Here is a 16112-nt window from a genome sequence, read left to right on the forward strand (position 1 = left end):
TGAGTATCTAACAAATGATTCTCAAAGGGGAGAATCATTAGAAGGAAGAGCTTTTCCAAATTACATCAGTTTTCTTCTTCACAGAAGGGATGCTGGAATTATTGGAGAAGAACAGCAATGGGTGGCATGGGTGTAACTTAAGTACATGATACAAAAAAAGTTTATGCAAAAGGTTTTATTGTATACAATGAAAAGTAAGTCTCCCATATAGATTACAAACTTAGAGGTAACTACTGTTAACAATTTCTTATGTGTCCTTTTAGAAATGTTACATGTAAATATGTAAGAATGTATGTGTATGTTAATGGAAGCATATACTATGCCGTTCTACACTCTTTTTTGTTGTTTTTGGCTTTTTATTCAGTATCAGCAGATACAGAGGTACAGTGTCTCTTTTTTAAAGACTACATAGAATTCTATATAAAGATGTACCCATACATTTTTAACCAGTTCCTTAAGGATAGATACTTGTTATTTTAAGTTTTCTGCTTTTAAAACAGTGCGACAGTAAATATCTTGGTATGTCTTCAGTACAACCCAACTATACCTATGGGATAAATCCCTAAACATGGAATCATTAAAGTGTGTGTGCAATTTAGATTTTACAAATTCACTTCGTTTATGTCAAGTGTGGATATTTAGAAAAGCTCCCTGGGTATTTATGAAAAGTATATTCACTCTAAATCACTACTGTAGAGTAAGATTTGGTTTGATTCTAATGAAACTCACTTGTTTACTTTCTTGTTTTCACTTGAAGCCTGTGCCTACTGCACTGGCTCAAGTGGATAGAGAAAAAATCTATCAGTGGATCAATGAGCTGTCCAGTCCTGAGACAAGGGAAAATGCTTTGCTGGAGTTAAGTAAGAAGCGAGAATCTGTTCCTGACCTTGCACCCATGCTGTGGCATTCGTTTGGTACTATTGCAGCACTTTTACAGGTGGGTATATATCCATGAGCTGTAGTTCAGTCCTGTTTATTACACTTGTAACTCTCTCACTTTGCCCAAATGATTTTGAAAACATTAGTAGGATGAGTCTCTAAATGTTGGCATTTGCAAGAATCTTGTAAAAAAGTCTAAGGTGCTTGTTAAAATGCAGATTTTTGGATCCTACCCAAGATATTTGGTTTATTTAGTCTGAGATTAAAATCTGTATTTTTAATAAGCACCTCCCCTGCTCTCAGGTGATTCTGATGCAGGTGGTCTAACAACTACACTTTGAGAAACACAGCTTTAGGAGTACTACAGGACAGTTCTACATAACAGTGGCGAAAAGGTGGAAAGTCAGGTGTAAAGACTGCAAGGTATATGCTGGGGAAAGAAAATGTTAAAGATATGACAGTTCTGCCCTAACTGGTTTGGCTCAGTGGATAGAGCGTCGGCCTGCAGACTGAAGGGTCCCAGGTTCGATTCCGGTCAAGGGCATGTACCTTGGTTGCGGGCACATACCCAGTGGAGAGTGTATAGGAGGCAGCTGATCAATGTTTCTCTCTCATTGATGTTTCTAACTCTCTATCCCTCTCCCTTCCTCTCTGTAAAAAAATCAATAAAATATATTTAAAAAAGAAAAAGATATGACAGTTGTAAGATTAAAGGTGGGTACACTTGTACATTAAATATTAAATAATTGAAATTTTTTCTGACCAAAATGGTCATTGGTAGGGAACAAATTGATATGCTATAGTCTAGGAATGATTGTCCTTTAAAGTATTGTATGAAATACCTAATATTTATATTAATTTTTCAGATCTGTTAAGTCAGTTCACATTCTATCCCTATTGCATGTAGCCAAGAATCTAATCCTTCTTATTGGAATATTTTTTATGTAAAAGTTTTACAATTAAAATGAATGAAATTATATTCAACAAATCATCACCTTTTGAGAGAGAGTACATATATTCACTGCATATACCCATGTTCTTATCTTCCTCTTTTTGTAGTTGCTACCTGACTAAACTCAAGGTCCTTTATGAGTCACTGTGGTTGATTTACTAACATTTTCTGGCCAGCTACCTCATCACTGTAACTTAGAGCAGGGTGTTGACAAAAAAAAAAGGGATTATAAATGTAAGAATTCCTCACAAGTGAAAGCTTCCACAGATGCAGGATATAAAGAAAGTGTCAGTGACCACAGTTGCCTCCATAGCTATCTTTCTAGAGACATGTAGAAATATCACAGATAGTCTCAGTCAAGTATATTTCTGATGAAAGAATAGGAACATATTTAAGTTCTTTGCTTTAATATCATGAGAATTAATTTTATAACAAATTATACGTTGTTCATCTGGTGGTTTCCATTTTTTAGGAAATCGTAAATATTTATCCATCTATCAACCCACCCACCTTAACAGCACACCAATCTAACAGAGTTTGCAATGCTCTGGCATTACTGCAATGTGTGGCATCACACCCAGAAACCAGGTAAATGCTTTCAGTGAATCTGTTTGGAAAGGTTTGTACTGAATGTGATCTTTAACTTTTTCTGAATGATGACAAGGAGGGGCATGCAGTAGGGTGCATGTATGTGGGCATGGATAGTCATGATCCACATTTCCTTTTTGATTTTACCCTGAAGAATTTCTGGTCTCTTATTCACTAAATTTTAGTATGATGACAGTTATAGTATTGTTTAACATGTTCTCTTATAATTAACTTTTTTTAACCTCTTTTTAGTGTGGTAAAATATACATAACATAAAATTTACCATTTTAACCACTTTTAAGTGTATAGTTCATTATTATTAAATATACTTATAATGTTCAACCATCACTACCACCCATCTCCATAATTCTTCATCTTTTAAATCTAAAACTCTAGCCTGGCTGGTGTGGCTCAGCTCTTTGAGGGTCGACCCATGTATCAATAAGTCACTGGTTCGATTCCCGGTCAGGGTACATGCCCGGGTTGCGGGCTCAATCCCCTGTAGGGGGCATGCAGGAGGCAGCCAATTGATGATTCTCTCTCATAATTGATGATTCTCTCTCATCATTGATGTTTCTATCTCCCTCTCCCTCTCTGAAATCAATAAAAAGAAATCATAATAAAATTTTTAAAAGTTTTGGTGTTCTCCTACAAGGTTTAACTATAAATAATATAAAGTAATAGATTGATTCCATATTAGTTGCCTGACATAAGTTGCAAATTAAAATATTTTTAGAATATTTAGTGTATCTGGAATTTCTCTAATTAAAAGATAAGAGTATGCATTTAAGCATAGCAAATAAACCTGAAATGGCTGCTTTATTGTCTTGGTTTATAAGGTTTTGTCTGACTATACTGGTGAATATCGTTATTCAGCCATAACTTAGGTGAGAGAAGGCATCTAGGAGAATCTCTTGGGCACTTGATTGCATTTTATGGTCTAGTTTTTTTAAATCTGCAGTTAGATTCTTAAAGTACTTGGTGCTGATAAGAGGAAAAATCATGTATTCTCTTAACCATTGGCCTAGACTAGGGTTTTTAAATCTTGACAACATTGATGTTTTGAGCTGGATAAGTGTCTGTGGTGGGAGGAGAGGAATTGGGGAGGGGAGAGGGCTGTCCTGTGTTTTGTAGGATGTTCAGCAGCATCCCTGGCCTCTGTCTACTGGATGCCAACAGCACCACCTCAGTTGTGACAACCAAAAATATCTTCAGACGTTGCCACATGTCCCCCATTGAGAACCACTGGTCTAGACGAAAGACCAATAACAGTCTTTCCTATAGATTCCTTGGTCAGTCAATGTTAAAGACCTTACAGAATTAGCCATCTGGAAATTTGAATGTTTAGAATCCTTAGAAATTAATTCTGGGCTCTGAATGGTTCTTTTATTTCTCTCAGGTCAGCATTTCTTGCAGCACACATTCCACTTTTTTTGTACCCCTTTTTGCACACTGTCAGCAAAACGCGTCCCTTCGAATATCTTCGGCTAACCAGTCTTGGAGTTATTGGTGAGTAATAAAGGTTGTTCTGCAAATGTGAAGTCCTGATTTATAATAGTGGTCTTAACTTGAGTGCTTTGTCCGATGTTTTCTAGTTCACTAATTGTTTTTGTCTTTGAGATTTAGAATGTTTTTTTAGTAATGAGTATCGACCATGATGGCTCTTCTCAAGTACCATTCTGGGTGTTGTTAATAAGGCTCAACATGCCCTAACCAGTTTGGCTCAGTGGATAGAGTGTCAGCCTGCAGACTGAAGGGTCCCAGGCTCAATTCTGGTTAAGGGCATGTGCCTTGGTTGCGGGCACATCCCCAGTGGGGGGTGTGCAGGAGGCAGCTGATCCATGTTTCTCTCTCATTGATGTTTCTAACTCTCTATCCCTCTCCCTTCCTCTCTGTAAAAAATCAATAAAATATATTTAAAAAAAAATAAGGCCCAACATTTGGGATTAAATTCAGTGTATATGTAGAAACATTTGCTGGAATTGGGAGAGTAAAGAACAAGAACTTCAGTCAACAAATAAAAAGTATGATTCTAGGAATAAGAATTTGAGTTTGTTGTTTTGTTTTGTCTTCCTTTCTCACTTCTAACCTGTTTTCCCTTAACTCAAAGGGTTTACCTTCTATTTCACCTAGTTAAATTTTTGCATGCTTGAGTTAATGCTTCCATATACATTTACTATGGGAAATGTATCTAAAATACATTTTACTCAAGAAAATAATATATCTCCTATCTATACTAATAAAAGGGTAATATGCTAATTAGACTGGGAGACCCTCCAGACATCCTTCCAGACAAAGCCATGGTGGCAGGGCCAAGGCAGAAGCGGTTAGGGACGATCTGGCCAGGAGGGGAGGGCAGTTGGGGGTGATCAGGCTGGTGGCGGGGGCAGGGGGTCATACGGGTGAGCAGGCCGGCAGGGAGGGGCAGTTGGGGGCGAGAAGGTTGGCGGGCGAGGCAGTTGGAGGCCAGCAGGAAGAGTGGTTAGGGGCGATCAGGCAGGCAGGCAGGTTAGCGGTTAGGAGCCAGCAGGTCCCCAATTGCAAGAGGGATGTCCCAGATTGGAGAGGGTGCAGGCTGGGCTGAGGGACACACACACACCCCGTCCACGAATTTCATGCACTGGGCCACTAGTAATATATAGCTATTTCAGATCTCAGCCTCCTGGGTAGTAAAGAACTACTTTTGGATTTGTGAAATGTCAACACACTCAAGAAGGTTTCTTTCTCAATTACCCTTTCTGTTTTTAGTGTCTTCTACTAGTTTTTGCTTACATACCAATCAAACTATAAGGACATTGATTATTCAAATTTTGTTTTATTAGGTTATTTTTATGTTCAACCTGTGTTCACATGCCTATGGTTATAAACTATGAATCAGGAAGTATAATTGAAAAGTTTGGTATTTCTAAAACATATTTCTGGGACATTTTATTATGCTTTTAAGGAGTAACTATTACTTCATATACTTCAGATGAATGTTATTGTTTTTTACATTTTCTAAGTGGTACTCTAATTAGCAACTTTTTTCCAATATATTCTTTTCTGCTTTTAAGCTATATAAATTTTTCATGTAGGATTTAAGATAACATGATTTTAGCCAAAAGAAAACATTTATATTTTAAATCTGATTTAAATCATCCTATTTCTATTGTGTGTTTTTTTACTGTTGATGTTGGATGGTATATTTATGAGATGGTAAGATAAATATAACAGTGAAGGATGAATAAAATATTTGGACAATATTAAGCCAATTGTTCACAGTTGCATATCTTTTCTGAAACTCAGTTTCTCCAAGTCAATTGAAGGTGAACATTTGGACCTAAATTTTTTGCTTATACAGTAAAACCGTGATATAACAGACTAATTTGAGTGAGGTGGTGTCCGTTAAAGCTGAAAGTTCGTTATATCATAAAGTAGGTTTTCCAGATGCGTATATTAAAAAGTTGACAAATAGTTTACCTATTTTTACTCACGTAGAACTGTTTATGTGATTAAAATGAAGTAATTGTTTGAGAAGTTTAATTTTACAAAAAATATTTCTAGATGTATAACAGTAATTTTAAATTTATACTGAATTGGTCTAGTAAATGTGTGTATTCACCAGTCACTGCAAGTAAACAAATGCACACAGCTGGAGCATGGCTTAGCACACATCGGAACAGCCTCCACACGAGTTAAAACTGCTGCAGAAAGTCATGCCACACAACAAAGAACCAATTACCAAGCGTGATGTGGTATGATCACATACTAGTCATTCATTGAACATTGTTTACATGGGGTAACTCTTAGATTTAAATATGTAGACTATAATTGTAGATGTATTTATTTATGTCGGCGAAATTACTATTTTTTCTAACATACGGCTTATTCCCTAAAATTTGTCAAAAATAACAGTGAATTGCCCAGCTGGTGTCGATCAATGGTTAAATGTTGACCTATAAACTAGGAGGTCACGGTTTGATTCCGGTCAGGGCTCGATCCCCAGTGGGGGTCATACAGGAGGCAAGCCAATCAATGATTTCCTCTCATCACTGATGCTTCTATGTCTTTCTCTCCCTTCATCTCTAAAATTAATAAAGACAACAAGTAAATAAATAACAGTGAATTGCCTTGGCCAGTGTGTAGTTACAGCATCGGTCTGCCCTCCCAAGGATCTTGGGTTTGATTCTTGGTCAAGGGCACGTACCTGGGTTTCAGGTTTGCTCCCCACCACCTGTCAGGGTGTATATGGGAAGCAACCAGTCAAAGTGTCTGTCTCACATTGATGTTTCTCACTCTCTTCCTCTTTCCCTCCTTCCCTTCCTCCCCCTCGTTCCCCCCTTTCTCATTCCTTTCCTTCCACTCTCTCTCTGAAAAAGCAATGGGAAAAATATCCTCTGGTGAGGATTAACAACAACAAAATAACAGTGAACTAATAACAAAAAATAACCTGTTAATTTAAGTATAAGCAAATTTTGGTTAAAAGCATTTTAAAATTAACAGGATGTTAATTTTCAAGTATGACATACGTCCCGGAAATTTGTCCATTAAATCCCAAATTCCTTAAGTAGAGGTCCGCAAAATCGAGGTTTTACTGTAATGTAGTTCAAGAGTCATCAGGCAAGTTTGAATATAAATGAAATGATGCATAAAAGAAATTAGGAAACACTTGAAACTGAATAAAAATTAAAACATATCAAAATTTGTACAATGAAACTAAAGCAGGGCTTAGAAGGAAATTTGTAGCACTAAATTCTTATACTAGAAAAGCAGAGAGGTCTTTAATTAAATATCTTAAGCAATCACTTTAAGAAACAAGAAAAAGGAGCAAGAGCCCTAACCGGTTTGGCTCAGTGGATAGAGCACTGGCCTGCGGACTGAAAGGTCCCAGGTTTGATTCTGGTCAAGGGCATATACCTTGGTTGCGGGCACATCCCCAGTAGGAGGTGTGCAAGAGGCAGCTGATTGATGTTTCTCTCTCATCGATGTTTCTAACTCTATTCCGCTCCCTTCCTCTCTGTAAAAAATCAATAAAATATATTTTTTGAAAAAGAAAAAGGAGCAAGAGAAGATTTTCTTTTTGTCAACCTCGACTTCTTTTCTGAGATGGAAAATGCAAAAGGCAAGAATTGGAACTCCACAAATAAGTCGGGGTGGGGGAAAGGCTTGAAATTTCAACTGGTAGAAGCTAAAGAGGAACATCATGCTGATGGTGAACCAAGTATACAGAACTCAATTGTTTCATGGGGTTCTGCTTCTCTATACAGAATGTAGATAATACCACTGAACTGTGTCAGTCACCTGGTCAATGGTGTTAGTTTAGAGACAACAGAATAATAGTATTTTAGAAATCATTTGTTTCAACTATTATATTTAGATAAAGAAACAGGCCTACAAAGGGAAAGTACCTTTATCAAACTTAAGTGTAAACTATTATGGAACCAGGATTAGAATCTAGGGGTATGTGTGTTTTTTGTTTGGATATCCAAATGTTTGTGCTCTTTGAGGAAAGAGGGGCAATTAATAATCGGGAAGTAATATTTATTTATGTGCATTGTGAAATAGGATTCAGACTGACACCATTTTTTTGCTATCTGGTAATGTGCTTTAATACTGATGTAGAATTCTCTTACCTAAAATAAATGAAGAATAGATGGTGACATTATCATATTATTGTCTACCAAGAGTGATAAAAATAATGATTTAGATGGCTACACTGCTGCTAACTCTGTGATGGACCAAACTTGGTTCCTGATCTTTTAGAGCTGACTGATAGCAGTCAATCTGTGCTTCTCTTCCCCCCCCCCCCCCCCCCGCCCCTTTTTTTTAAACATGGGTACAACTGATGTTCCGACATATAAACCACAGTTTGTGTTCTGTGTTATTTAAGTTCCACAACTAGCTTGGATGAACAGTAAAAAGTTCATTTTTATTGGAAATCCTAACAACTGAAATACTTTTGTTTGTCCATATTTTCTTTAGGGGCTCTGGTGAAAACAGACGAGCAGGAAGTAATCAATTTTTTATTGACAACAGAAATTATCCCTTTGTGTTTGCGCATTATGGAATCTGGAAGTGAACTTTCTAAAACAGTATGTGCTTTTAACTTAATGGATTCTACATTGTGTTGGCTCTTTATGGTGTATAGGATAACTATTTTGGAAAGCTATTTGGCAGTATCCACTATAAACATAAGCCTATTCCATGATCCAGCAGTCCCACTCTCAGGAATATACACAAAAGAAATGAGCTCTCACACACATCAACACATGTACAAGAATGTTTATAGCAGTTTTACTTATAAAGGATAAATTGTATTATACTCACAAAATAAACAGTATAGTAATTAGCCCTGGCCCATGCACTTAAGATTAGTGCACTTTGTACACTTGACACTTTTTATTGTATATGTTTGTATTACTTTGCTATTGCTGCCATAACAAATTGCAACAAGCTTGGTGGCTTAAAATAACACAAATTTATTCTCTTATAGATCTGGAAGCCAGAAATCGTAAATCAGTTGCACCAAGTGAAAGTCAGGGTGTCAGCAGGGCAACGTTCTTTCTGGAGGCTCTAAGGGAGAGTCCCTTTCCTTACCTTTTCCATCTTCAGGAATTGCATGCCTTGACTCATGCACCCCTCCTCCATCTTCAAAGCCAGCAGTATAGCATGTTAAAATCTCTCTCTGCTTCTATCACATTGCCTTCTCCCATGTGGTTGAATCTCCCTCTGCCTCCCTCTTGTAACAGCACTTGTGATGCCCTAGGTGTGGCTCAGTTGGTTGGGTGTCATCCCATGAACTGAAAGGTTGCCAGTTTGATTCCTGGTCAGGGCACAACACAATGCCCCAGTTGCAGGTTCAGTCTCTGGTAAGGAGTAAGCAGGAGGCAGCTGATCTATGGGGTTGCGCTTACATCGATGTTTCTCTTTCTCCCCCCATCTCCCTTAAAAAAAAAACCCACCAAAAACAAACAAACAAAAAATACTTGTGATTACATTTAGGACATACCTGGATAATCCAGGATGAGTAATCTCCCCCGCCCTCCCCCAAGATCCTAAATCACATCTATCAAGTTCCTTTTGCCATATTATATAGCATTCACAGAGTTCGCTGATTAGGACCTGGATATCTTTGGAAACCATTATTAGCTAACCACAGTGTTATATCCCAGTAAAATAGTAAAATAAACTAATTCCCACAGTTGATTCTGATGAGCAGGCAAAGAAGAGAATCATTGGAATAACTAACTTGAATTAAACTAGTATTTTTTAAATTCCTTCTATGTAAGAGTTAATGAGCTTAAGTTGGGGATATTCTTTACTATTGTTGGAACAATTTTTGAGGGGAGACTTAAAAATCTTATTTTTTAAAGGTCTTTTAAGGATAGGAAAGGCCTTCATTTGGAAAAGATGAGGCATAGCTGCATCTCTAAAATCATCTTGTCTTGGCCCATGGAAAAGAGGAGAGGCTCTGTATTGAAACTAGTTTGGGATCTCAGTTTGGCAACTTAATAGCTTTGTCACTTGCGACCATAACCTGGCAAGTTATTGATTATCAGTTATACCTGATATGTATTAGGTTTTCAGTAACAGAAAGTTTTTACTTTTTAAGAATCTGATAATTATCTAGAATCTGTTCTTTTGTGTATGTAAAATGAGAATAACAATGGTACCTACCTCATAGGTAGTTTGTGAAAATAAAATAAGGCATGTTTTATATCTTTAGGAAAAATTCTGACAGATAATAAGTATTCAATACTGTAATAGTTATTTTTTTTTTTTACTATGTATATCTCATCAAGTAAGATGTATGTAATGCAAGGGTCTCTGCTTCATTTTCTGATTCATGGTTATTTCTGGGAGATTGAATAGACTGTTGGAAGACAAATCTGAGTAATGTTTTGGACTCTTTAATTTTGTTTTACTCCAGGTTGCCACATTCATCCTTCAGAAGATCCTCTTAGATGACACCGGTTTAGCTTATATATGTCAGACATATGAGCGTTTCTCCCATGTTGCCATGATTTTGGTGAGTTCCTTTATCCACCCTTTTTGCAACTACTTCTGACCACACAGCTTAGTCCCTTTGCAATTGACACTGAGCAACTTCAGTATTCCAACTAGAAATAACCCTGGAGCCTTGTATAATCATTCTTGCAATATCTCATCTCTTGATTATTTTGTGTTTTGCGGTTTTTTTCCTAAACACCCCATTTTGGGGAGAAACAGGGTAAGATGGTCCTGCAGTTATCCAAAGAACCTTCCGCCCGTCTGCTGAAGCATGTAGTAAGATGTTACCTTCGACTCTCAGATAATCCCAGGTAAACATTTACAGAATTTATAGGACTTTGGGGAAATAAACTGGTGAATGGTTGCTTCATCTCATGGCATAGCTTCTATATCTTTAGAGCAGGGAAGGGGTATAACTATATTTAGTTTATCTGAGGCAGAACTTGATTAATTCCTTTTAAATCTGAAGTGCTAAATTTTTAAAAAAACTTAAGAATTTTATTTCCCCATTATAACTCTGTACCCTACTCTAAAATTCCAGAGTTCAGATACTTCCCTGGGAACCTTAGGATACATTACTTCTGTGATTTGAGCTTTCTGTTGCTACTCTAGGTGGTCAGAAAGATAATATTTTCACATATCTTAAGAAAGGAACAGGGCCCAGAGGGCTCGTGATGTATTTTCATTTCTCTCCCTGATTCCTGTAAAGTTCTTGAGCTAATTATTTCATCTCCCTATGTTTATAATCTTTCTGCCAGAAATCATATATTGTAGGTATAATGCATTTTAGAAATATTTGACCTTTTGCTTTATAAATCCATAATTCATGCTGAAAGCCACTTGCACAGATTCTGCTAAACCACATAATGGGGTGATTTCTGTGTTCCTAGGAATGGGAATTACTTGATTTAATGTGAACTCTTGCCACTGAGGTTATTCAAGCCCTAACTACTTATTTGACCATTTTGTCCTGTTCCTTAGTGGTTCCTATTTTCACCAAAGCTTGACTATATTTATTTAAAACTGTACTTGTACAGAGTCGTAACTTTGCTTAAAATGAAACTGCCTTATACAGGGGTGAGCAAAAATAGGTTTATAGTTGTGAATATGCAAAATAGTTTATTGTTTGTATTGTTATTTATTTTGTATTATTAGTCTTATTGTTATTATTTTGTATCCTGACTTATGATTTATCTTTTAGGTAACGATGTCTGGTAATTTAACCTACTTTTGCCCACCCCTGTAGTTAAGCCTATTTGAGGTTTTCAGATTTGACTTTCTGCTGGTCAGCTTTAAAAAAAAAATAAAGCATGTAAAAGTTCATCTGATAATTTTGCTACCATAGTTTTGTTTTTATTGCTCATCTCTTATTAAGGGTTTTAACTATAAAACTGAAGCAATTTTTGGAAAGAAACAAATTTATATTAATTTAGAATTAAAGTTTATTGTCATACTATGAATCAGGTCATATTCCTTGTTAGCGTACTGATTTTGGAAATGTTTCATTATAACCCATATATTTCTGATATGAACATATTGGCAATATTTACTGTAATAAATCAGAAAGCAGTTTGAATTGAAGTAAACTATTATACCATTTCATTCCATTTTCCTTTGTCATGAAATTCTATATTGGGGCATCGTTGTGGAAATCTCCAGGCTACGGATTCTGGAGATGTCTGAGCCTATACCTCATATAAGCTTTAAAGAATGTTAATGGCTTCTTACAGTAACTTGACAGAGCCATAGATTCTAGAATTCTGTATATTTATGTATAAGTAAGGGGCTCTTCCCTGTCCCTCAAATGTGGGTTTATTTGTTGGTCTCCCTGGTTGGTTTGTTTGTTTCTGATGTAGGGCACGTGAAGCACTGAGGCAGTGCCTCCCTGACCAACTGAAGGACACAACCTTTGCCCAGGTGCTAAAAGATGACACCACCACGAAACGCTGGCTTGCACAGCTGGTGAAGAACCTGCAAGAAGGCCAGGTCACCGATCCCCGGGGTATCCCTCTCCCCCCTCAATAATCCTCTCCTGTCCCCTCCCACAACTCCCACACGTTGGGAAGGGAGGGGGAACCTTCGAAGAAAACAGCTCAGGTTTTATTGCCGACTGGGAATAGACAGCCTCAATGCGGAACTGCACTGGAGAAAGAAGGCAAGGTACTCCAGCTGAGGTGTATGAGCTGCCATCTCAGGCTGTTTTGAAGACATGGGCTTCCTCTGCTACTCCCAGGAAAATGGGTTCCTGACAGCAGTCGGCCACCACAGCCCCAGGAGAGAGTCAACACCAGCAAATGCTGTATTTGCAGCATGCCCAAGATCCTTCTCCCCACCTCTACCTAGCCACTGACAGGGAGAGGAGACAATGGTGATAGCAGCGGCACTCTAGGCATGGTGAACGCCTGGGACCAAGCCATGTGGTGTTTGTTTTTTCATTTTGCCTTCCTGGAAGACTCAAGATGTGTCTCTTCATTCTCTCTCTCAGTATTTGTTTACTTTGGTATCTGTTTCTTTAAATCTCAGAGAGAGAGGTGTGTTTAGTGGACACAAGCTGTAATATTCAGCAAACTTTGTCAATTGGCAGTGTTTACAATCTGTTAGCTGCATAAGCTCAATAAAACATTGGTCTGGGCATAACATCCCCTCCAGCAGGCCAATAGCTTCATGAACTGTTGGGAAGAATGGGAGGCAGGGGAAAGGGATAATGCCAAAGGACAGCAGGAACCCAACCACCTATTTCCCTTCCCTTTCCCAGTCTTCTACCCTCAGTCTGGATGCCACCGGGACCTTAACCTCATTTTTGGCTTCAGCTGCTAACTATTCCAAATCTCATTTCCTCCAATTAAACTTAAAACAGATGTCTTAATTCATCAGGCTGTCCTGGAAGGTTATTATGTTGAGGGAAGCAGTAGTTCTCACCTATTTGAGTCCTTAAAGATCTTTCCTGGAAGACTTTTTTAAAGGGAGGTGCCTGGAATTAAGATGACAGGCTACTTGATCCCATTCTTTGTTTTAGTGTGAATTTCTGCAGCTCCATCTGTCTTCGTGATTGTACTTGAAGCAGTATTAGCCAAATTGAGTTCATTTTATTCAGATTTAAGATAGATGGCAGAGTCCACTATCTCAGTCCATTCAGTCTTTTCTTTCTTTTTTACACATTCCCTTTTGATCTATGGGAATTACAGGGTTGCCACTAAAATTTTTTTCACTGTTCATATTGTGTTAGAGCACCCCACTTCCTTCTGTGGAGCTTTAGGTAACTCTACTCACAATCCAGTGTAAACTGCCTTGCTTTGTCCCAATCCTTCCTCCTACCAACACCTGCTCGCTCTCTCTCATCCCCATCTCCATTGAAAGATGGGATTGTTAATCCAACTCTAGAGAGAGACCAAGTATATTCTGTTCACATCTCACACAATTGAAGGTGTCTGAACAAGTTTAGTCCATAAAGGGCAAGTTCAGAGAAGTCTGCAGAGGCAGTTTTGCCAATACAAGGGCTCTTTCAAGCCGACTTTCACTAAGGGAGCCAGCTTGTTAGTTGACTTCTGTCTCTTTAGAGCCAAGAAAATTGTAATTGACTAGCCTAGATGTAGGAAGAGTAGGATAAGCACTTACTCCCCTGCCTTCCAAACTGAAGAGGAGGACCAAACTAGCTCAATAATCTCAAGCCTGAAGAGAAGAGGTCTTGGAGGAACAGAGAAGAAGAATGGACTGGATAAACATCTTGACTCCCTTCAGCCCATCGTTTGTATCTGGAGAGTCCAGCTAGGGTAACCCTAATTTTTGCCAACCATCTTCCTGTTGAGCCAAAGTGTTCTCATCCCCCTCCACTGGGAAACAGCTGAGGCTCAGGCCCTTGCTCCCTGAGAAATTATTTCTCCATCTTTCGGTGCATTGGCTCTATTACTGTGCCAATAGTGTCTTAATTCTTGTTCCATCTATTCTCAGCTGTCCTTGGGCCCCATATAGGAGTTGCAGGGGGTGGGGGGATGGAAATGGGTATTATTCCTTGTAGTTAATCCTGATGTCGTGTGTATAAAGAGACCCCTCCCCTCATTCTGTGTTTTTCATCCCTTGCATTTCTTCAACAGGATTGAAATAAAACATGCTTCTGTTTTTATAAAAATAATTTTTCCTTTAAACTGGAGATTTTATTTTGTCAGTATAGAGATATCTAGGCACTTTAGACAGATGATCCTTGTTGCCCCTGCCTACCCTCTGTCTACCTGAACAAACACACTGACCTGCCAAGAGGGTAATGATAGTTTCTTTGTGGATAAGTCATTTGGAAGAGTCTTGCTGATGTATAAAAGCTGTTTGGGAGACAGGGGTGGTGCCCTTTATCTGATAAAGGATCTCTTTACTGGGACAGAACCTTACTCCTGGCTGTAGTGGCCAGAACTTAGTACTGGTATGGGAGAGACTTCTATAAGTAAAGAGGTAACACTTAGAAGATTTTATCATCAACTTTAATATTAATTTTCTTCTGGGATTCAGGACTTAGAGCTCATCTCCAGAGTTGTTTCCATGCCTGGTCATGGCTCAGTGGGACAGAGCCAACCTCTGCTTCCAGCTTTTCCCCCTTAAGGTTTTAGAGGGCCTGTGACTGTTTCAGTGGTACAACAGGGGAAGGAGAGACATTGGTAGCCTTCAGAGCATGCCTTCCTTACTAGCCATATATACGATTTCCTGCTCACTATTCCTGCTACTCAGTGGCTGGGAAAGAGGAGATATACAAAATTATTGCTATCAAAAACCTAAGAAAAACAAGTTGAATAGGAAATGATAGAATGAAATGAGATTTCTTTCCTGAGTGTTGTAGATTAATTTTTAAAAATATTTTAATATATTTATTTCAAAAGCAAATATAGCATAAGTTGAACAACACAAGAAACCTAGTTTAATTGACAAATAGAATTCTATCCTTCAAACCAACAGTATACATACTGTTTTTAATTAGACTGGAAGTATTTTACCTAAATTGATCATGATTAGACCATCAAGCAAGTCTCAATATTTTTTTCAATAGAATGTTCTCAGAACTGAACACATGCGATTAAGCTAGGAAAAAGAACACTGGAAAATCCCTAACTGTTTAAGAATGGGTAGTACAAAGTAAGTCAGAGAAAGACAAATACCATATGGTTTCACTTGTATGTAGAAACAAAATAAACTAGAAACAGACTCAGATACAGAAAACAGACTGACAATTGTCAGGGGTGGGGGTTTGGGGCCTGGATGAAAAAGGTGAAGGGAATTAAGCAGTACAAATTGGTAGTTACAGAATAGCCACAGAGATGTAGATTACAGCATAGGGGATAGAGTCAATAATAAGATAAATAGGTATGGGGCCAGGTGGGTACTTGAAGCAGCAGGGGACCACTCTAAATTACATGATTTTCTAACCACTTGGCTGTACATTTGGAACTAGCATAGAGTCTATCTATATATAAAGAGCCAGGGTCATAACATCCAAAATGACCGAAGGCTCTACCGAACGCCAGGCTGCATACTCAGCAGGCGAGCAGGCTGAACTGACCTCTGGGGGAGAGAGACAGGGCTGATCGGCAGTGGCTGCTGGCAAGGCCTTTCCCAGAGGTCAGCAGTTCAGCCAACTTGCCAGCAGCCTGGAGCGGCTGCTGATCAGCCCCACCTCTATGATCAGGCCTGGAGATAGGCCCAGAGATGCTGACTGGCATAGAAA

General features: G+C 38.3%; 2 protein-coding genes across 2 annotated transcripts in view; both read left to right on the forward strand.

The window, feature by feature from the left end:
• CNOT9 (CCR4-NOT transcription complex subunit 9) overlaps nt 1-15004 on the forward strand; it is a 28434-nt gene extending 13430 nt beyond the window's left edge. The window contains exons 2-8 of the mRNA XM_079782565.1: nt 758-937; nt 2304-2419; nt 3819-3928; nt 8381-8490; nt 10329-10427; nt 10628-10719; nt 12265-15004. Coding sequence (XP_079638691.1) covers nt 758-937; nt 2304-2419; nt 3819-3928; nt 8381-8490; nt 10329-10427; nt 10628-10719; nt 12265-12433 — 876 coding nt within the window. The 3' untranslated portion in view covers nt 12434-15004. The remainder of the gene's footprint in view (nt 1-757; nt 938-2303; nt 2420-3818; nt 3929-8380; nt 8491-10328; nt 10428-10627; nt 10720-12264) is intronic.
• The window catches only part of STK36 (serine/threonine kinase 36), a 137694-nt gene that overhangs the window by 31193 nt on the left and 90389 nt on the right, over nt 1-16112 (forward strand). The gene's annotated exons all lie outside the window — the stretch shown is intronic.

This window comes from Cnephaeus nilssonii (assembly GCF_951640355.1).
Source record: "Cnephaeus nilssonii genome assembly, chromosome: 10".
NCBI classification, from domain to species: Eukaryota; Metazoa; Chordata; class Mammalia; order Chiroptera; family Vespertilionidae; genus Cnephaeus; species Cnephaeus nilssonii.